Consider the following 23,637-nt stretch of genomic DNA (forward strand, 5'->3'; position numbering starts at 1 on the left):
ATTCATCAACATGAAAATATACTACGTAAACCCAGCTTGCTTTATTTACAGATCCAGACATGAAGAATAGAGAGGGGAAGGGAAAGGAGTTGTGATAAACTCCTTGGAAGTATCCAGGTTGGGGGAGTTCTGTGATTAGCGGGTGTTCCCGAAGCTGTGGAGAAAGGAGGCATCGGTGCATTGAAAGATTTTGGGAAAACTTGTTTCCCAAAACAGCTGAGATCCAGGGTATTAGGATTTGGATGTTAGAGGGAAAGGAGAAGGGAAGACAAAAATAAAATAGGAGATGACTTCAAAGAAAAAATGTAAATGGGAGATTAAAAAAACTGGGAATGATTAGTCAGTAGCTTGACGAAAGTAGGTGTAAAATGTTAAATAATTGGTGAGTAAAAATGGTGACGTGTAGACAAGCACTACAAGAGCTGAGCAGCAGCAAAATTGTTCAAGCTCTTCAGAGGCAGGAAAAGATGTTCACATGTGGAATGGAGTGTAAAGAGAAGCCCGTGACATTTTTAAAGCTTATCTGGGCACCTCTGTTAAGCTTGACATTTTCGTTTGCTTATATTTGCCTTAATCTGTGTTGCAGCAGCATTGAAGAAGCCTTTTGTAGTTTACATTAGGTCGCAAAGTGAAGAATTAATAAAATAGTCAATGTTTATACTTTTTCTTTTCCTTTAACACATTTCAGTCTCCATATGCTCGTTATTGCATTTCCGAAGCTTACTGATCTGCAAACTGACATGGTAGTCAGCAGGAAGGTATTTTAGTCTTAACACTCTGTTTAAAAAAAAAGAAAAAAATGTATTGAAATTTATCTGAATGCAAAAAAATCTAGAAAATGACAGTTAAATTCTTTAATTTTTTTTAGTGCTACTTGTACTAGTAGTGGCACATCCAATATAAAGTCAGAATTCTACTTGTTTGAAACACGAGCTAGTCGGAGCCCTGTGGAAAGGCCATTTGGTGGGAGTTCAAGGGATAACCAGAAACTCGTGTTATTCTAAATGTAAAAGTGGTTCTGCCTTCACCTTTAGCCTGGGCTTACGTATCTAACATCACCTGCTAGTTAAATCTTCATTGCTAAAAGAAATCCTGTATTTAATATCAGTCAGGACTTGAGTACCTGTTTTCACCTCTGCAATCGTTTTTATTATTTATTTATTGTGAAGGGGCTGGAGGTTTACATAGAGTAGACAATCGGCTTTTTGGTCTGCTTTTTCAGACTATCCTGAACTCCGGAGCTGCTTTTGTTTGGTCAGTTTCAGGGGGGAAAAAAAAAACAACCACCCAACTTTTAGATGTGTTATTTTTTTAATCTGTAGCACTTTCCAAATTTTTGGTTCAATTCTGGAGTCCAGGAAATTACAATGTTACTTTTCATCTATTGCTTTAATTTTTCTTACAGCATCCCTGAACACAGTGTAAATCTGGTATGTTTTCCAAGATTCTATCACTTTCTTGTGGAAACGTGGTGACTGTATTAGAAGTCTCGACTGGATTCTCGCAGGACACTCTGCTCTCTCCTTAAGCTGAAGTGCTTTTAACTTGTCCTTTGCATTTGGCAAATGATTCGGCTCCGTACAGCAGTATGACAGCACTTTGTATTTCCATACTGCTTTCACTGCGGGACTCGGAAGGCAATAAGAAGTTCATTGTACATTTATAACTATATCATCAAAAAACGTGAAAGGGCTAAATACGATTTTCTGTACCTCATACTGGAGAAACTGAGGCACACAGTGGTTGAACTGTCAGCACACAATGACAGAGCAAGGACCTGATTCAGCTCGGTTCGTAAACGCTTACCTAAGTCCATCTCCTAGAGAAGCAACTCATTGAATAGGGTTTTTTGTTTGTTTTTAACCTAATAAGTATAAATATGATCAAGTTGTCAGTAATTGCTTTACTGACTAGAGTCCCAGCTCTCTGGCAGATCCACCCGTTCCGTGAAAGGCCTCTCTGTTCTTTAAGCATTCACTAGATCAGATAACCTATGTTTTTCGTTTTGTCTGGCCACAGCAGGTGGAAGGAATCTCAGTCTACGTTAAGTCGGGAGTTTCTTTCTTGGTTGGCACACCTACAATGTGAGAGTCTAATCTGGTCATTAGCTATCTGCAGATTTTAATTTCTCATTACTATACTCCAGACACTATCCTGTCAAATGGCCTGTACGCTAACGGGCACAACAAAACCACTGGTGGATGGTGTTGGAAGATGAAGCTAATGTGCTTGGCTCTTCCACTGTGCATATCTTCTAAAAATCTCATGATTGTTTAATTTAGCCATGCTTTGTGTATGCTATATGAATTGAAAAAATAATTCCAGTTTGAAAAAAACAAAGAGGAAAAGGATAGAGAATTCAGTGTCCTTGGTGCCCTGTCTGCCAAATCATAGTCAAGGCTCTCTCCAGGTATATCAAAAATTTGACATGTCCACTTGCCCTTAAAACCTATCTCCCTTTGGTTTTCTTCATGAATTTTTAACTTCTGAACAGAATATGTTATGAAAAATTCAAAGAACAGGAACAAATCTGGGGATATGTAAGTTTGCAAGCTAATATTCTTTCAAGTTTCAGGTCTTTCTTCAGCATAGAAAGAGGTGGAGAAAGACAGGTAGGAGAGGACAAAGGTATTCTTATTCCTATAGGAGCTGTGTCAAATCACTTTAAGTCTCAAAAAAAAACCAAAATAAAACAATTACACCTTTCAGATATCGGGAACAGCAGTTTTCCATGGATGTCACAAGTTTTATTGCAACTTCTCACAACTTTATATGCAGCCTTTTCTGAACACTGACCAAATCATGCAATTAAAGAAGCATAACAAATACATTATCTACCTCTCCAGTTTTGAATTCCATCAATTTGAGTGTGCTTAAGTATTTAATAGGTTTAACATATGGTTGTAAAACAGTCTGTGTCTGAAGAAATGTAGTGTTATGGGTTGTTACTGCAATTAAACAGTTATTCTTAATTTTTTTCAAGCTATTGTTCCTGGTTTCAAAGGAAAATATGAAAGTTGCCATTTGGCAGTATTTCTCCAGTTCTAAAAATTACAACATTAATATTATTAGTAGTAGTATTACTAGTAGTGCATGAATGACTTTGACTTACGTGTATTTCCATGCTGTACTCAGAGTAAGCTCATACAGATAGTAACATCTTTATAATGAAGATTTACTGTTTGGGAGGGTGACTTTACAACTGTTTTCTCCACATTCTCTACCAACAGCTGAATAAAAGCTTAGCTGCAAACATTAAATTGTTTAAAAATAAGTGACTGTAAGGAGTTTAAATTTATAAGTTCAGATTATGGAAAGGGTATCACTTCTGGTCTCGGATGGTTGAATTTGTTTGTATTAAGTAATTGAAACCTAAACCTGTATGGAAACTTTAGCATTGCCAAAAACATGGGGTTTTTTTATTTAAATCTAGGGTAGATCTTATTTACAACTGAATATTTAACAGTCTTTCGGGTGAGGCCTGCGGGTTTTTGAAATTGCACTTCTATGAATTCAGGCATCCCATCTTTGACACCTTGTATCCTGTTCCCCTTTCTTTGCTGTTTTTTAACTTACTGCAACAGATGAGGGGTTCTTAAACCATCTGTTAACCTTTTTTCCCCCATTTTTTTTAAACATGCAGAGTCGCTCAAGGCAAGAAGACCCAGAGCAAGCTAGGCTGAAACAAAAAGCAAAGGAGGTAAGCAGAGCTAGAGATCATTACACTTGACATTTCAAGGCTTGAACATATTAATTTTTTATGCCTTGCTACTTGTATATCGTTAATAAAAATCTGACTAAAAACTTTTTAGGATGTATTTGTTGCTTTGCCTTTGATCTTAATGTTTGCAAACTAATACATTAATACATGTGAAGCCTAAGGAGATTTTATAAGAGAATATTTCCATACATTACATTTTCATTTCCATTTTAGGTGGCTGTAGCTTTTGTTGGGCTGTTGATGACAGCAGCACTAGATTTTGGTGGAAAATATATGCCTTTGTCTTTTTGTAAAATGTCACTTTCTTAGAAATGTGCTACTTAACCATTTTGTTCTGGTGACAGTCTTTCAAGTAGTGTGATTGCCAGTCATTTTCTCTACAGTGTAGTTCACTGGGCTATTTACTCATCAGTCAAATTATTTGATAATTTTTAGATTATTGTAATTTCAGGTGAAGTTTTGATATGTTGTTCTAAGTGTAACAATTTGTGAACTTCTGAGTACCTTAATTTTCTGTAAATGAGAGCGACTGTCCTTTGCTTAAGGCCTATCATGGCTTAGGACTGGGTTGTAACTTCCAATCAATTAGAAGGACTGAAATGTCTATCAGTTGAAAGTCATTCCTATTTTAAAAAATTATCAAGATCACTTGCAGCAAACTGATGCTGGTTTTTTTTAGCCAGCTTCTTTGGATGTATGCATTAGAAGGTAATAATTGTGCATTAGAAGGTAATATATACAGAAAAATGCATACAAGAAGTTCTTTTGTGTTGACTCGTTCTGCCCGTTTGGTTTCTCTGTTGGCAGTATTCTATGGTTCCGTTAGCCATACAGATTTTATGTATATGTATATAACAGTCAAAAAAAATCCAAGTACATGGTTGAATTATAGTTGGGTTTTTTTTCATGATGTGATTGTGTAGTAAGATTTGCTGAAATGAGTTCTTGTAAACATTAGACCATGCCTTAGTGTTTCCAGAGCTGGGTTTGTCAAGCAAGTATTCAAATGAAATAGAGTAATCGAGTTATTTGGCAGGAAAAGACACAGGATTTTAATACTACTTGAATTTAGTATGTAGCCAGTGTATGCAAAGGAAGAATCAGATTTGTGAAAATAATTGACAGCAGGCAAAACTTGCTGTTGAGCTGAGAACTAAAACTACCGTGCTGCTGGAAGTGAAAGCAAGCTAGAAATAAATGCCTTTCTTGCTGCCACAATATTTACATTCATTGTAATCCTTTTTTGGCCATTGGAAACCTGAGGAAGGAAAAGTAAACAGCAGGGCTAGTGAAAACACATTTTCTAGTTGTGAGAGTGAAACAGTGGTTCAGTCTGTCGCTGCGACAGGAGACTTGCGCTCCAGGCAGTGCTGTTGCTGGTGGTGTGGCTGCGGAGCACTCTTCCCTTGCACGAAAATTCAGGTGTCCGTGTAGGCTGTGGTCCTTATGCGCTGGAGGGAGCGACACTGGGCTGACATGGACGTGAGGGAAAGTGTGGGAAACGCATGCGGGTTAAGGGTAATAGTGGCATTAGTAGAGAGGTAGCAAATGTTTTGGTGGTAACCTAATTAAAAATGCTTAATCAAACTGGCATGTGATTTTAACGTAGTGGTGTTGCTGGATATGATAATGTGTCTGGGTAAATGCAGAACAAATACTAGGTTTTCTCTCCGAGTGCTGCACCCTGTTCTTTTGTACAGTAGCCCTGCCTTTTTTCCCACCCTTCTAATGAACGTGTATAATTTGCTGGCACCATGCCTCTCTCTGAAGCCAAATTGAATTCTACATATTTGAAACCGTAAGAAATGTAAGTATGTCTCTGTTTTTGGTAATTAGGGTTCTAAAGCTCTTTCTTCAACTAGTTTAGAGACTTTCACCTCAAATATTCAAATATATTTAATAAAAACATACTCTTTGGCATTAACTTCTGCAAAGGGGAGTGGGGAAGTGGCACTGGAAAGACTTTGCTTTAATGCTGTTCACATTTTTTTCTGCATTGGGTACTAAATATATGCTGATGTCTCAAATTGTATTGGCACTGCCAAAATAAAAAATGACAAGTTTTATGGTATAAAAGTTCGATTAGATAGAGTGTCTTTGGCATGGCTTTGCTATTTGAAATTAAAAGTTTTGAATCAACTCCTAGAAAGATGTAAAAATTTCAAAACTTCACTGCCAGCTGGGCCACTCTTTAGTGTGGATATAACCCATAACTGAGAGAGAAATTTGGTTTCTTTCAGGTTTTGTATAAGCTGATGAATATAATACTGTCAGCTTTGATAATAAGCTGGATTTGAAGCTGTGTTTCCATGATTTCTGTGTCTTGAAAATTGCCTGAAGACCTTTGTTACTCGAATACTCTTTTGGTCAGTAGTGAAGTGGCTGCTAGGTAGTGTTTTAAAAAGCATGAAAAGGGCATCCAAGAAACCGGCAGCATTTTTAGCTTGTGTTATTTATTCAGTTGATAGGATTGTCAGATAGTTTGTTTTTTCGTATCAGCAAAACAGCTGCCATTAAGAAGTCCCTTTCTTGCTTGTTGGTGTCGTCAAGAAAATGTACAGGGAGATAGCTGTGTCCTTTGAACACATTTGAGAATCTGTTTGGTACCATGAAGATTATTGTATGCTCTGTTGTGTAACTCCATCTTACTCCATACATTAGCCAGTCTTCTAATCACTCTGCATATTGTTTAAACCAAACTGGAATAAATGAAGTTTAAATTGCATTTAAATGTTACCAAAACAAACAGCAGGTCGGAGACTGGGCCGAACAGTCAGGTTTCATTCGCACACAGACTTAGCATTGTTTTAGTTAAGTCGGTGCAAACCCTCTCCCGTTTCAGTTTGATTGACCTGTTTTGCTTTATCATAGAGTCATAGGTTGGAAAAGACCTCTAAGATCATCAAGTCCAACCGTCACCCCAACACCACCATGCCTGCTAAACCACATCCCGAAGTGCCACGTCTGCATGTTTCTTGAACCCCCTCAGGGATGGGGACTTTGGCATTAACCTTTTCAAATGGGCTTGCGTGAAAGCAGGAGGAGAGTGTGTCTGTGGGGGTTCATATTGCGTAGAACTCTCCATTTACTTTCACACTTTTAAATTGGTGCAGCTTTTTTTCAGTGGACATTATACGATCGTTTTAATGCTAAATCTATTTAATAAACTAGTGAAAAGTATTTTCCATGGAGACTATTTCACATTGTTTTGTAACAAATTCTGGAATGTTTGACTCTCAGTACAACTAATGTAAGAAATAGCATCACTTGTGAGCAGTGTCTACTTCATATTGCATGATTAAAGCTTTTAAAATCAAGCTTTAGAAAATAGACTGATTTATGTAGTCTGTTGGAAGCACGGAAAGTCACAAATATAAGTTAAAGAAATTATGAGTTCTCTAATTTCCATTAAAGGGGTTCATTAAATAGTACATAAAGCAGGCCATATAACTGATGGCAGGAACAGATCAAGATTAGGAATAATAGAGTCAACATCTACTAATTAATAGTAGAAATGATTTAAAAGAAAGGCAGGGAAGGTAACATCCTAAACGTCCTTTCTGCCATAGAGAACTTTCTACATATTCATTGTCTGCTGGCTAAAAATCTTTTTATTTAAAAGTCAAGTAGCTGAGTTTGATCCTGAAAGATTAACTTGGTTAAAATCTGTGTGTCATCACTAACGAAGAGTATTGCATAAGAATAAAAACTTAAGGCAGACACCCTAAATGCTGGGGCGCGTGCCCAGGCCCTAGGTGAGTTTAGGTAAGAAGCGGCTGAGTCTGTTCTCAGAGGCGCTTGTTAACCAGGCTGGGGAGGTCTCAGAGCTGTGGTGGTCGCGATGGCAGCCTTGTGGTTTGAAGGGAAGGCGGAAGGCAGCCCTTCACGTACCTTTGGTGGCACGGGTAGCCCATCTGTCTCGGCTCGGGTGATGTCCTTCACCAGCGATACACACATCAGGAGTTGCTGTTGTGCCGTTACACCGGGAAGGAGCTCTGGGAGCACCCACGCAGATGAGGGCCGGTTTTCCCATGCTCCCGGGAGGAGCCGTATCCTCCGCAGTGGTGTGGGGACCTCTCTGCTTAGGTGCCATCATCCCCCGTGGCTGCAAAGCCCTCTGCAGCAAGAGCCCTGCTCGGCCCACTGTTAGATGTTGAGCTGTATTCTTTTCTGAGTTGCATGCACTGAAATGTGGGGACTGTTAGTGGATAGAAACCATAGGATCCTTCTCTGACTCAAAAATAATGCTGGAATATGTACATCATGTGAGGTATATCTTATGTTGCTCTAACACTGCCTTAGAAATTTTAAATCTCACATAAAAAGATAACTTCTCCTTGCAGAATTACTGAAAGTCCAGCATCATATTTTTAACAGTTAGATTATGAAAACAATTTTACTCTAAATAATTTCTTGTCACCACATTAATAATTATTTATTAACTCAGTAGGGGTGGTTTCTTTTAAAATATTTAAATAATAGTTTACTGCAGTTATCCATGTTTTCATAAGGTGCTACTGAAAATGAAAAACAAATGAAAAGGATTTTGTTCTGTTTGGTAAGTTGATTTATTCACCTTTTTAGCAAAACCAAAGTCCTTAAAGATTGTACTAGTAATGCACTATCTCTCATGTTGAGAAATCTAAAGACGTTTTCTACTTTGTCGTGCCTGATGTAAAAAGATTGATTCAAAAGCAACAATGTGCTCTTAAAAAGGTTTTTTATAAAATATTCCACTGAGAAATTAAGCACTTGGGCAGAAATAAGTTTAAATTAAATTTCCACTTAGCACTCTAACCCATCTGAGGGTCAGTGGGTGGAAAGGAGGAAAAGCTAGGAATATGGTACCTGAGGTGATGACAGTGCAACGTTTAGGCAATACTGGTTCCTCGGAACGGAGCTGTTTCAGAAATAGTTTTCTGCATCGGGCTACCAGTGCTCTGGCTGGGATGCAGAAGGAGCGCAGACGCTTTGTGAGTGCGTGTGGAAGGTTAAGTAACAGAGTCACTTTGGTTACACCCGCCCTTTGCCACAGGGCTGCTGTTTGCACCCAGCAAAATGCCTGGACAGTTCGGGTGCTGCCTACGCCCGTGCAACGCGGCCGTGGGTTTGGCCTTAGAGTACGAGGTTTTCCTGGAGTTACACAGTTGTTGCAGTGACTCCAAGCGTTAGCATTAAGCTTGCATCTCAGAGAGAAGCGGTCCTGTCTGTTATCAGGCAAAATGCTTCCATGAAAATCTTGCTGCGTTATCAAGCTTACTGCTTTTATGTTAACTGTATATTTTTTCCTTTTGAGTAGGTATTACTTTAGATGTACAGATACATTATGGTAACAGTCACAAATTCTGGTAATTGGAGTTGATTATGAGCTCCTGGGAAGGACAGGAGAGGGCTGGTATTATATTTGCATACTCAAATACTGCTGCTGAAGAAACAAGGCAGTCTAGGACCAGGAATAAATTTATTGTGTATGTATCTTGGTGTGTAGATCTTCAAAATTTCATATTAGTTCAAAGACAGTGGCTTTGCCAAAAAATTTCCTGTTTCCAAGGGTAAGGTATTGTCCTGTTGTGAATTCTGCAAGTCCTGAAGAACTTCAAGCAATACTAGATTTACTATTCAGCACAACTTTTTGCATATCTCTCTGTAAAATTGAAGACAGTTCCAACCCGTTCCCTGTGGGCAGAGCAGAAGTGATGGCAGTTGTTGGGCTGCAGATGAAGTCTGGTATTACACTCACTGTAGAGGGAGTCAGGAAACTGGGCAATTGGTGGAAAAATGCCAGGGGATCAAAGCAACAGTCATAATATTTTCCAAATGAGTCAAATTGGTTTATTCCTGCTTAGGTAAAATGTATATTAATTAGAATTGAGTCAAGGGCTAGAGTTTTTTTGTCTTTCCTCTAACCCAAGCTTGACCCAAGATTACCTCATTAGTCTAGCAGAAATCTAAATTAACTCCAAGCCTGTCAGTCGTAATAATTGCCTTCTACAAAATCATGTTGGTGGAGTTCCGTAGTGGTGTATGATTTTGGTGTACATACACTGCCTAGCTCTGGTTTAGTTAACAGGAGTGATTATTTTTTGTGACTGATTTTAACTGTTGGTTTTAGCATTCTAGAAGCAAGTGCTGTTTTGCTGATATGAGTTAAATATATGGCCCTGAAGTAACAAACTGTTTTTATACTTCATACAACCTTATAATATAAGAACACTCTTTTTATGTTTGTTTATACTTGCTTAGAAAACAAATTCTTAGAACTTTGCTTACTGCCTCACTAGAGTTGCATAGGAGTTGGAATGCGTTGTGTGAGAGGATCATGAGGATCGTGTCAGCGTGCTGTGCTACCCCGCAAAGACCCACTATGGGCTTGTGAGTCTCGGTCAGGGGGGGTTTTGAGCACAGACAACTGAGGCTGCGTGCCTGGAGGGCCGGGGCTTCGTGCAGAGCGGAGTGGGCCGGGCGAGGGTGACGAGCGGAGGGCAGAAGCCAGCCAGCTGTCTGGTCAGGCGTTGTTTAGCTGCTGTCTCACTGAGGCTGGCAGAGGCGTTTGAAAGGTAGCAGCCTTCAAATTAGCACAGCAGCAGTGTAATTTCCTTAGGTTTTGTGTGACAAATGTATTTGTACTGATGCAATCTGCTATTTGAGACATTAGCAGCTATGTATGCAAAAGAAACATAGTAATTGTCTTTCCTTGCGACCAGAAGGTTCCCATGTGGCTCCCTGAGAATTTGGGGACATTAAACAAGTAAGAGCTGTATGCATTTGTAAAAGTTGGTTTTTCTTTTTGGGATTCTTACTTGTTTTCTCACCTTTCCCAAAAAAATTTGAAGTGTGTACCCTAGTTTTCGGATAAAACCAGTAAGGAAGACTCGAGACTCATTTTTGAATTAGAGTTTAGCTCTGTTGTGAAATGTGTTTGGTTCGTGTTTGAATATTTCCAAAACAGCAATACCTGTTACAAATTCTGCTCTACCCCATGGATTTCATTTTTTCAAAAAGCTGAAGAGGAGGCAGGGCAGGAGAAATCCATCCCTGTTGTTTGTGTTGTCTTCCACAGTGCGTGCACACTGATGGAGTCCTGCCTAATAAAAGACTCTTGTAACAAGTAGTCTCTTATCATAAAGCAGCAGGACTACTTAAATATGAATTTCCAGAACTGGGGTTTAGGATGGTATAAGCTTTTTGTAAAGAATTTCTGAACTCGAAGGTGGCTTCGCTTTTCTGAATCTCACCAAAGTACTCCAGCAGGAACTTTCTCTTGTAAAGTGGATTCTCTGAAGGTGGTGTCCAACTTTTCCACCACAGGAAAGTAACAGCAGTATTTTCAGCTCTTCAGATCCCCTGCGTGGCTGTAGGAATAACCGATGCTGCGGCTTGTGGATTTTGAGGCGCTGCTGAACAAGCGGAGGGTGGCAGCCTCCTGTTTCTAATCATCTTTGGGTGCCCAGACAGCAGAGCTTGGGGAGGAGACAGGGGAACTGTTTGCTTCCACCTGTGTGGGTGAGATTTGTGACCAGGACGGTTTGGCTTTGCCTCGCTTGCCTGCTGGCAACTGCATCCAGTGGTTCCGGGAGCGGCAGTGAGGGATGTGTGCGATGGCACTTACTTTCCTGAAAGATTTTTTTAGATTCTTTTTATATATGTAAATAGATACCTGTATAGATCTATATCAGATCAATTTGTGCATGGAAGACATCAAGACTGAATTTCCAGTGGTATTTTGTCTAAATATGGGTCTTCCTCAGGTAGAGACAACCTCATGCTGAATTTGTCACTCTGACACAGGTAGGAAAAAAAAGAAGGGGGAAGAAAAAAAAGAGATATTTTCGTTTGGAGCAAGCTTGCGAATGTGGAAAAATCACAGAACTGTTTTATGTGAACACTGCAACAGATTTACTTCCCTGTTGATTGGGCAGAATAATAGCGCTTTAGACTGTAGAATGTGATTGCCTGTTCAGTAAGTGGAAGGCAGCAAATGTCAGCTGCGTCTGCTTGTCAGAAACCGAGGAGGTTGCTTGGACACCAATCCAAAGGATTATTTAGATGTTTTGGGCCCTTAGTCAAGCCTGCTCTACTGTTCAGAAGCTTGCAAGGAGAGGTCAAGGTGGGCTTAGGCTTCAGCCTGCAGGGCAAGTGTTCCCCCGTCCTGCCTGTGCACATTGGCTTCTTACTCCAGCGTAAACCCAAATGTGTTCTTTCATGCCGCCGCCGAGCGCACATGTTAGCGAGCCCTGCTTGGCAGGCTGGGAGCGCCGGCGGCCGTGCACAGCTGCCAGCTTTCATCTGCCCCCGGCCCCCGGCGCTCCCCGTCACATGGTGGCACCTCGGGGCGTCCCGGCGCACCCCCCCGGTCTCCCGCTCCGCCGCCCGGCGCGGTGGGCAGCTGGCCATCGGCGGTCGGCCGCCTGCCTCCCGCGACGCGTCTCCAGCCCCTCCTTTGTGCGAGACCCCCGTGCCGTGCCCAGCTCCTCCCGGCTCTGCTCTGGGGGTGCTGGCGTCCTCCATCACCCGATGGCAGCGGGACCGCGGCCGCAGGGCGTGCGTTTCGCAGGACACCCTGCGTTTCACCAAATCTGTGATCTCTTTCTCGCCTGTTGGTGGAAGATGAAAGAGTTCATGGGAGCAGAGTTAAAGCTGAAGCTGAAACCACAGTAGTAATATTTTAAGAGTAATGTAAAACTTCCTTGCCAGCCCATTTTTGGGAGAGCTGATATGCCTGCGTGCAATACTTTCGTGTGTCTCCGAGTAGTTTATAAGATACACAAGACATTAATTTTCACAGCTCTCTTGAAGAATATTTTATTTAGCAGATTGCAAAATCAGATACAAAGAAATAGTCTGATTTTGCAAATCTACTTTGTAAGGGTGTGCTGTAGTTTTCCTACAAGGTTTGTCAGCCCCTCCTCTCTGGCTGTGCTGGGATGTGGCAGTTTATGTTGATGTAGTTAGGTATGTATGTATTTAGTGTGGAGTAATGTGAACATTAGCTTTGTTGTCATTCTGAGGTAGTTTACTGTGGTAGTTTTAATATTTAACAGAATATTTAATGCCATTATCAGTAGGGTAAAAGGTGTCAGTTTTGACATAGTAAATACTAAACATTTCTGTCTGTAGCTGGGTTATATGCATACTCTTCTCCTGAACAAGGCGCCGGGTGGCTGGTCAGTGACGTGTAGAGCTCAGGAAAGGTGTGTTACCATCTATTGCCTGTTTTTAGTTTGGTCTTGTCATTAAAAATGCTTTTCTGTCAGCCTGTGAATGAGTCTCCTGGCAGTTACATCATCTGAGTTGAATACCGAGATGCTGCTCAACGTACCCTGAAAAAGTAGTTCCCCCTTAGTAATATTTTAAACAAATAATCTGTGTTATTGCCATTCACAATGTAAACAGGAAGGCTGTTTTTCCCTCGAGTATGTGTTTCCTAAAGGTAGATACGATTATCTCTAAAATGTAAACACTTTATACAGATTACTGTATTTTTAACATTATTAGGCATTTGAGTAATGATTTGTAAGACTTGTTTTCATTTAGTGTTGAATATTGTTGCTGAATTGGTGGTTAACTTCTAGTTTTCCACGGAAATGGTCAGAAAGATGCGAAGGGGGTTTTCTAGAATGGGAAGGCATGTTCTGTATTTGTGCTGACGAGCCTCTGTACGCTGAGGTGTTACAGCTTCCTCAAAACCACTATCTCGGTATCTGTAGGACTGAAGTGAAGCGAATTGAAAAACATATGATGCAATTACAGTTCATAGGTTTATTGACTGCACAGCCATGCGAAAATCTAAATCAGCAGTCTGAAGCACAGAGTAGGCTTCCTTGCACTTCTGTGTCCTTTTCTTTCTCAACTAGTAAGTCTATTTATATTCAGAACAGACGTCTGTATTCTTGAAACAGAAATAACACTGTGTAGGTTGCTGGAGATGTCTCTTAATCCTGTTTTTTGACATACTATCAGTTTTTTAAAGGAGTTTTCACCCTGTATGGCCAAAAGTCATATTCAGATGTCAAGGTGCATGAAAATCTATTAATTTCCCCCAAAGTAAGAACAATTTAAAAAAAAAAAAAAACATCCTGGAAGAAGTGCTTATATCTGACAAACATATCAGACAAGTCAAGTAAGCTTTAGGAAGGTGTCAAATATACAAAACGGGAAATTAGACTGCGCACAAAAACTGAACTCAGGTGTTAATTGTGTACAGGGAGAAGGGAGAGAGAGAATGTTCACTTTACTAGAAATGCAATAGAAGTGAGATTGGTGAGAACAGAGCACATTTTTATGAGAAATAGGATAATTTTGCCTATTTATTTTCAAAATCTGTGTTTAAATTCTGGAAAAGTTTGCTGTATGCTTGCATAAGGAGCCCTTAGTCTTAAGGCAGCCCAGCACTTGGTGGCTGTAACGGGCATCTGCCAGCTGTGAAGTGAGATAGGCTCTCCAGTATAGGGTGCCTGTAGAATGTATGGGGAGCTCTGCTATGTCTTACATGACAGTAGTTAAGAAGTCTATTGAATATAAATTACTCCTTCACTGTATATGCTGCTGTTGTAATGAGGTAAAACACTTTCAGCTTCCTATCTGGAGGAACAGCGAATTCTGTATTCAACAAAATTGTTCTCTGTTTTAATAATTGTCTGTCGTTAGCAGTTGCCAGTTTTTCCTTCTTAGGCAGTATATTCAGGGAATCCATTGTTTACTAGGGTGTGCCAGAAATCGTAAATACAGCAAGATTTTTTCCCCTCTCTAAGAATATAAATTGTTTGCATCTTCTAGCTATTTTATCTTTTTAATGGTCTAGGTGGCCACAAGATAGAGTGATGCAGACCTCCAGCTTGCATGGAGAACATCTAAAGAACATGCAGCTACACTAGCTAACCCTACAAACTTCTCTAATTTAGTCTCCAGTTGACAATTTGTACCTTATTGTAGGGTCGAGCAGAAGCTGGACAGTGCTCTGTATTGTACTAGAGATGCCACTTCTCAGAGGAGAAGGGCAGCTTCAGGTCATGAGAGGCTCTCTGGCATGGTTCTCTGAGACCAGTTCTCAATCCCAGTTTTGTCAAGCCTTAATCTCAGTAATTTACATAGAGATAAAATATACTTCACTACTGAGCTAACCTTTTGTGTGTGTTGCATGCAGTCGTGGTGCTCAGTGCAAGGTGCTGGGGTTTCAGTAACATGATAGCATTCTGCTCTGTATTTTTTGATGTTTTGGATGTAGAGCAATTATAATGCATATTTAAATATCTTGTATGTTGTTATGTTATCTAAAATGCAAATGTTAAATTTGTCCATTGATGATTCTGTGAACATTACAGTATATGATGAGTTCTGTGGTTCGCTCAGCTGTACAAAAGAAAAGAAGTCATAAATGTACATTTCATAAATACCCTCGGGTAATTTTAACTGAGGCATTAAAAATAATTTCTGAGTGAAAAATGCTCATCTGTCCATCTATCTGTGTGGATTATTTCTGCTTGGTACTGGAGTTTGAAAAACAAAGCCCCTAAATGTGATGGAGAATGAAATGTCTGCCTTGGCAGGCATGCCAGCGTTGGGGAGTGCCGAGAACACGGGGCAGGCTGCGTGGGAAGTACGGAGCGATCTGACTGGCTGGTCTCAGGGATAGGGATTTTTGCTCTGTTTGCCTCTTAGTGCATTTTTTGCTCCTGTCACTTTTTAAACGCGCGTTCCTCATAGTGAAAATATTGGAAATTGAATTCTTCCCTGTCACACCGTTGTAGCTCTGGAGTAGCTCTATTGACATCAGTAGCAGTATTCAAAACAAACAGAGTTTGTCCCTCTGGTATTAGATATAATCTCATATCAAAACATCTCCTGTGGACAGTTGGGATTTATTGTTATCAGCTACATTTAACATTTTTACTTAAATGCAAATTTTTTTTGTAATTATATGTATAAAATAATCTGTGTATAACATTTATTTGAAAATGGACTCAAAATTTTGTGATTTTGCATTAATTTCTGGGTTTGCATATTTGGCATGTATTTCCAGTCTCCTCCCTTTGATATTGTTATTTAAGATGCAAAGAAGAATGTGAAGCTTTTTAATGCACCACGTCTGTTTTCTTTTTGCAGTAGTTTCACATTGAATTCCAGCTGTCTTTGATAACAAATTGTGTGCCGGAGTTTGCAATGCATTTTATCAGGCGAGGTCCTTTGGTGAGTTGGTTGCTGAAACAGTAAGCGTTTGTGACAGGTTGTTTGCGGAACACCTCCTCTGTGCATATGGCAGCTCCGAGTTCGGCTGTTCGCAGGTTATCCGTTGTGCCTTGCTGCTGGAGGAGGATACTTCGCAGCCGGTGTGTCGAGCTGCTCGGCGCTGCCCTGGGAGCGGTGGTGTGAGGGGAGCCAGGAGAGCTCAGGGGAGGCTCACGTGCGCTAAGAAGGGGAAAGAATGAACGCAGCAAACAGCACGTAGTGATTTTGGCTTTCTGCTCATCATCTCTGATAGTATTTATTGTGAATTTTTCCACTGAATATAAAACTGCTTTGAAACAGTTAATCAGTTCTCTAGTAGAACATCATTAAATATTCTTCAAATTTATGGCCAGGAAAGAACCTTTAAAGGCATGTAGAGCCATTATTACTTAAGGGCCAGTATTTTAAACCCATATTTTTAAAACTGGACTGGTCAGAAAAGTGAGGGCTTTTTAGACATCGTTAGTTTGAACATCAATTTTAGAATTTAAGGAAACTTTACCCAATTAGAAGAGGAAGTTGGAAATATTTGTTTTCAAGATTGTGAGGAAGAGGAACCTGTAATGAGGGGATAATCTGTAGTTTTTCTCACTTATTAGAATGTGCCAAGGAATAGAGAGCACAAAATGTAGCGGACTTTTTCTGTGAAGAATTGTATTCTGCTGTTGGTGACATACATTTTAGACTTCTAATATGTTGAAGGATCATTAAGATCTAAATCAGAGGTTCAATTTGCAATAAATTGAAAATGAATTAAAGCCCCATGTGTTTTGGAGATAAGGAGAGTATTTTGGGGAACGGCGGAAGGAAGAGTGAAAGATTAAAAATATTTTACTTGAAAAGGTGAATGTAAGGAGGTATGTTTTATCTCATTTCCTTTTTAATGCAAATCTGATCCTTTGATTATTCACTTTTATTTAGTTATACAGAAGTTAGCAATTATTACATATTGGAAATGTAGGCATTTTTGTAATGCAATAATAATAGTGCAACTATTGCACTGATTTCATCTATTGCTGAAAAAGAATTTCAAGAAAAAATAGTTTTGAATAGAATTAATGAAGGGATTCTGAAAGTGCGCAGCTTAATGTAACTGCAGTTCTGTAAAGCAGAAAAAACAAGTGAGAAAACAAATAATGCCCCTTCAGCTGATGCTTATTCATGTAGGATAACTACTCTTTAATTTTGGAGAGGTGGTGTGGCTTGCAGTTGGACACCTTGATTTATTGTGTCGTTATTTATATCTGTGATGAATGAGGAATAAGCATAAAACATGAAAAGGAAAATTAGGTATTACACTAGTTCTCTTACTTTTTGTATTTTATTTACAGGAAATATAGGGTTTTTAATGGTGTGTTGCTGTGCCTTTTGTTGACCATATCTGTACGCCACGTCTGTCTGCTTGTTTCCATTGGCTTGTCATGTTCACTAATTAGGGAACTGCTGCATGATTCACCTTGTTAATTAGAGGGACTTGCACACAAAGGCCCTTCGGGCAGTGCGAAAGAAGAGCCTAGCACTAGTGCCCTGAGAAAGCTACAGCCTGTGAAGTAATTCTTCTCATCTACCTTCTATTTTTTATTTGAAATGAATAAATCATTGAGATTTTCCTTGTGGAGTGAGAATGCAAGAATTCACATCTTTGTAAGATGTAAATTATATGTGATCAATAGAAGGGGATGACTACTGTATTGTACTTACAAGATTCCCTAATTTACTACTTGTCAGTGTATGAAAAATTGCTTGAAATATTTTGTCCCCACACTGCGACATGTTGTTCCCTTGATCTGCAGAAGAAATGAGCGGTAGCGGTTTTGCTATAGTTAAATCTGAAATAGAAAAGATGTAGATTATTTAAATTTCGAGCTTGTTTTGCATCCCCAGTGGAACTTCCATTTTGCAAGTGGACCCCCAGTACTACCCCCACAGCTCTTAAGAGGGAGAAGAAGGTGGGTGTCTGGCTATTTTTGTTCTCAATACTGCTCTGCCTCAAATCTCACTTTTGACAAGAGTAGCATACTTGCTAGATTGGATATTCTTCAGTTGAGTATAGTTTCAGAATAAATTAAAATTGTTTTTGTCATGTCACTTAGACTTGATCAAACCACAATCCAGACTGCAAAAGAGGATGTTGCGTTCAAAGTGCACAACCAGTCTCTACACTACACATTTCCCATCTGTTTATGACACTTCAGAAATTAGCTTCAATGCCATTCTCTCTAACTATTTGATTAAAATTACTGATTACAGCCAAATGATTTTTAGTAGATTGCTACATTTGCCTCATTTCCTCAAATGAGGCTGGCAATTTCAAGATGCAGATTTCCCATAAGAATGCTAGAGAACTGGTATCAAAATCTGGGCATTTTCTTTTGTAATAATCTAGTTAATAAAGCCTCTTACCAGAATTTCTGATTAACTAGTATTTTAAATGCACTTTAAATTTCTGCTATTCTGAAGTTTTGTGGTAATGGCATATAGGCAGAGACATTTTACCAAAAAAATAGAAATATTTATTTGGAAAAAAATGGGGAAAAATGCTTCAGGCTGACTTGAGATTTTATGGTGTGACATACTGTTGCTCTTCACGTCCGTGAAGCTGAGGTCTTCCTACATACCTCGGTTTTCAGTTGACTCCGCTGATACACTAACCAAGGACATACTTTCCGCATGGTTTTAGTACAGTTCTGGTGTACTGGTTCCTAATAATTTCAGATTCAAAGCACGTGCCAGAGATGGAACAGAAATAAAATTAACAAAAGGCCTTGCTATGCTACTGAAACTCATGATGCATGGAGAAGATTGTGCAGATAAAATTCTTGGTCGGAGTCTCGCAGTACTAACACAAGTTGTAGCAGCCAAGGAAAGTTTTCACTATCCAAGTAGCTGTTGTATTACTCAGATGCAGTGGAAGATTCCGTAAAGGGTATTTTCGAAAATGTGTATTTCAGGGATGCTTCACCATCTGGAAAATAGAACAGTTGATTCATGTTCTTGTAGAGCCTTAAACGCTGTATCACAGTGGACAGCTTATCTGCTGGGAGTTACTGCACACGCTCCAGCCCCAAGCGTGGGGAACCGATAGCAGCTTGGTTGGGAGGTTCTTCTGACTCTTGTGTTTTCCAGTGCATGGTTTTAAGGAAGCAAAGCAAATTTCCTCCCTTGTCTTAGTTGAGTTAGCTCCCATTATCCCAGCGTTTCCATCAGACCTCCCTGACTGAAGGCACAGCTCAACACATTTGCTGCTCTTTGTTACTCTGGTGTGTAACGCTAGTCATGACCGTCATTCATACAGGTTTTTCACTGTATTTTGTGTTTGCTAATCTTCATTAAAGCATCAGTTTCAGAGCCCTCACATAGTTTCTCACTTCAGGGGGCAAGGAGAACATCCTAGAAATCTTGGGAGGATAGTAAACCCCCACTCAGGTTAGCAAAGGTGCTGGGAGAAGATTCTCACCAGTCTTTCTCACCAGTGCCCCAAGAGTGAGGATGTTCCTCTGTTGCTTGCACCTGAATCCAGGAGCCTGTGAGTAAGCCATCAAGCTCTTTGACTGCTATTCTTACCAGTCATATTTGTACTCTGTGATGTCTCATTTCCTTTGAAGAATAGTTTGAGAAGATGTGTAGTTGTCCGTTGTTGGATTGCTCCAAAAGAAAATTAAGAACAATAACACAAAATGAAATAACGGATCTTAGGGAAATTTTTGCAGAACTTTTTCTGATCTTATTGCAAGTACGTTACCAGCATCTCAAAAAGTTGCTAGCTCTAGCTATGCTGATCCTGCCAGTTGTCTGTGCCTCAGAAACCCTTGGCTCAAATGATCTGCATTTGGCTTGGCGACCAAACACTGCTGTGGGACCTAATGAATACCAAAGCTTACAACAGGGGTGTCTCCAGCTTAGTGTAGAAGAGACTGGAATGGGTGATATTGGAGAGAAGTTGTTTGAGGACTAGAGTAACCAAAACCAGACAAAATGTGCTGGAGCACCAACAACAGATTTTGAGGAATGAAGAAATGTAATGATAAAGGTTGCTGGAAGGACGAAAAACCCACCATTGCTGTAGAAGTCTGTTAGAGGAATTTGAGGGATATCTTTCTAAAAGAAGTGTTTATTATACCTTGTATTGCTACAGATAGGAATATGTAGCTTAAAAGATGGTTGGACGGTTGCAGAAATAAATGGTTTTAATTTGAACTAAACTAGTGCATTTTATTTGAAAAATCAAAAAGGCAACTAACCAAGAATATACAGAATTAACAAAAAGAAGTTCATAGATACTTATAAAGAGCCTTAGTTGATTGAAGGGACTAGTGAGATAAGAACTTCAAACTAATAGGGGAATAAAATAGTACTAGAGAAAAAGTATCTTAAAAGATTACAAGACTTTTTAAAATCACTCTCAAAAGTCTTTATGCTTTTGATTTTTTTTTTTTTTTGTAAGCTATGACTAAGCTTTTAGGGAGACTTTCAAGAAAATGAAACCTACGAGTATGAATATATATATGGATTGGTTCACACAGTATGTGGTCTTGAGTAGTACAGAGATAAAAATGTAGTTTTACTGAGAATTGTTTTTGAAATTGCATTTAACTAGGTAATGTACATGACTGGAGAAAATTACAGTTAAGGCTTTTTTTTTTTCAGGGAAAAATAAAACTGAAAGGCAGGATGTACCAGGCATTTTCTGTATCAGAAGTTTGACATATATTGTGTTGAAAGTAACAGAGCAAATGTTAATGGAAAATCTGAGTAAACTTCTAAAACATAATGAAATTAGATGTAATAAACACAAATGTCTATTGTAGGAAAGACACTTGGTCAAAAGTACCCCAGTTAAGGTTCCAGAACTGTATTCAGATGCTCATTATTTTGAGAAACATTCATCTTGGGGGCTGAAATGTTCTCAGCTTAGTCTTTGCCCAGGGTGATTTTTTTCAAACACTATGCAATAATTTTCGACTGTTGTTAAAAGTGTGTGGAAAAGAAAAAAAGAAGAGAAAAAAAGAAAAACCCCAGCACACACACACCTTTTTCAGTAAAGTTACAATCTTCATCTGCTTCAAACAGATGTACAGCCGTTGCAAGTGATGATTGGACCTTTCACTGATTTGTGGGAGAACATTTGTGGAGAAGTAGTGTCCAGCTTTGTATTGAAGAAAATAAGATGTAATTTGGCAGAGCTGTGGATGTTTAGAAGTCTCGCAGAATGTGTTCAGTGTATGATTTGCTATTACACATGTAAAACTTGTCTGGCATTGCGTTATTGCAGTGCCGCTCCTGACCTTTAGCTACTTTGGAGCAGCTTCTTGCCAGCCAGCGTGCTGTTCCTGTAGGAGTCCTGCTGACCTTCAGACTTGGGTAATGGCAAAGAGGGGCGGGAGCACAGCGTGGGCATTCTGCAGGCGTTATCTGGCTTTTCAAGACTCTCTGAAGTTCACCGATGTACCGATCCTTCTTGATCATTGTCCTGGACTTGTTGAGGTTACTGCCAGCATTTTAATGAGTTCCATTTTTTTAATTGCACCTTCTGTTGTGGGCATCTTAGGACGTGTGTAATGGTTCCGCGTTTCAGGCTCTCCTCAGCAAAAAAGATGTTTTTCCGGGGGGTGTAATCACTGTCTGAGACTGATAGATATATGCTGCAGAGCCATCAATTAAGACAAGCTTTTCCCAGCATATGACCCTGTTATTGGGAATTAAACCATCCATCGCAGACAGAATTAGGAGGGCTCTCCATTGATGCCTATTGGCTAGGAATCAATGCTTAAATCATTGTTTACATGATCTCGCTCTCATCAAACGTTTCTGCCATTTAGCGCTCTTCGTTGCCAGTTTCCTGCTTGGTGTTCGTTCCTGGCTGCCTTCGTTCTTGGTTGCTGTTTACAGGCTGTTGATATTTATAGCTTCTGTGGTGCTGTTAGACTCTGCTCTGTCCTCTTTTCTTGTTCTTAGGTGGTATTTCTGAACTGTGTTGGGAATGGTAAGTAGCCAAAATCTCGTTCTTTGTGGGGTGAATTGGCTCTGTGACTACAGAAGCTTACTTCTACAACTCAGCTTCTATTCCCTTATCAAATCCTGTACTGGCAGTATTTAAACATACTTGACTACTTCCTCAAGCTCTTTCTTCTTCTTTATCTTCACAATCATCTCTGTCTCTCTGTCACGGGGTTATTTTCCTTCCAGGCCAAAAAACATCCCTGATTTCTGCCTGTAGTTAGAGAAGCACCTCCTTGACCTTTTTCTCTCTCGTGTGATGCCACTCCCTCTTCTGCCTTTTATTTTTGAAGGTATTTATACGTAGACTTGAATTGTCAAGAGTTCCAGTCGTCCTCTGACTGCTCGTGTTGAAGGGAACTTCTCTTGGTGCAGTCCTTGGGAGCTACGACTCAGGCCCATATTTCTTCTACATCCGTGCTTTAAACAAAGCCGATTTGCTTAGGTTTTGCCCTCCCTTTGGAGCACGCTTCATCTTCCTTCCAAGATGCTTTTTACTCTTGGTTTTGAGCAGCTCCTGTCTTTCTGGTGACGGTGTGGTGTGGCGTTTGCTGTTTGGAGTCCCCTTGCCCTGCGGGTTGGGGGGAGCAGGCGCTGTGCGCTGGGGCGTTGGCATAGCTGACCTGCACAGACTGCTGTGCTGACTGGAGAGGAAGACTCCGCGGGCACCAGCGCAGATCACAGCCGCTGCCAGGCCGTTTGATTTGCCAGACTGGCAAAGGTGTTTGGCTGCAGCTCTGTGGGTGTTCGTACCAAGTACCCAGCTTTTGTTTTACAGTTATCTTTCCAGACCAAATTCATACCATGAACAAATCCGTAGAATTTCTACCTCTAGCCATAACTTCCTTGAATTTACTCGTGGTTTAGCTGGTCTTGTAGAAGAGTGGAAAATAATCTTCACTGTTCTCTGTGGTTATTATAATCACAGAATCACAGAATAGTAGGGGTTGGAAGGGACCTCTGTGGGTCATCTAGTCCAACCCCCCTGCCGAAGCAGAGTCACCTACAGCAGGCCGCACAGGACCCCGTCCAGGCGGGTCTTGAATATCTCCAGAGAAGGAGACTCCACAACCTCCCTGGGCAGCCTGTTCCAGTGCTCCGTCACCCTCAGAGGGAAGAAGTTCCTCCTCATGTTCAGACGGAACTTCCTGTGCCTCAGTTTGTGCCCATTACCCCTTGTCCTGTCACTGGGCACCACTGAAAAGAGCTTGGCCCCATCCTCCTGACACCCACCCTTCAGATATTTGTAGGCATTTATAAGGTCCCCTCGCAGCCTTCTCTTCTTCAGGCTGAACAAGCCCAGTTCCCTCAACCTCTCCTCGTAGGGGAGATGCTCCAGTCCCCTCACCATCCTCGTAGCCCTCCACTGGACTCTCTCCAGTAGCTCTTCATCTTTCTTGAACTGGGGAGCCCAGAACTGGACACAGTACTCCAGATGAGGCCTCACCAGGGCAGTGTAGAGGGGAAGGAGAACCTCCCTCCTCCTGCTAGCCACACTCTTCTTGATACTAGCTAGAGTAATGGATGGGGGATTTAGTGCTTAAACAAATCTTGAAAATGAAACGATACTCATTTTTGAAAGAGGTGCTTTCTTCCAGTTGTGTGGACTGCCATAACTGCCGGTGGAAGTAGAAATCAAAGAAGAAAAAACAATCACTGGCCATATATTCACACCCTGTATTTATTTCGTAGTA

The 23,637-nt window shown here is 40.3% G+C and overlaps 1 protein-coding gene across 1 annotated transcript in view; it reads left to right on the plus strand.

The window, feature by feature from the left end:
- LOC142362927 (transcription initiation factor TFIID subunit 4-like) overlaps positions 1-23,637 on the plus strand; it is a 145,717-nt gene that overhangs the window by 70,162 nt on the left and 51,918 nt on the right. The window contains exon 13 of the mRNA XM_075434163.1: positions 3,644-3,700. Within this exon, the coding sequence (XP_075290278.1) occupies positions 3,644-3,700 (57 nt within the window). The remainder of the gene's footprint in view (positions 1-3,643; positions 3,701-23,637) is intronic.

The sequence above is a fragment of the Opisthocomus hoazin genome, chromosome 12 (assembly GCF_030867145.1).
Source record: "Opisthocomus hoazin isolate bOpiHoa1 chromosome 12, bOpiHoa1.hap1, whole genome shotgun sequence".
Classification (NCBI taxonomy): Eukaryota; Metazoa; Chordata; class Aves; order Opisthocomiformes; family Opisthocomidae; genus Opisthocomus; species Opisthocomus hoazin.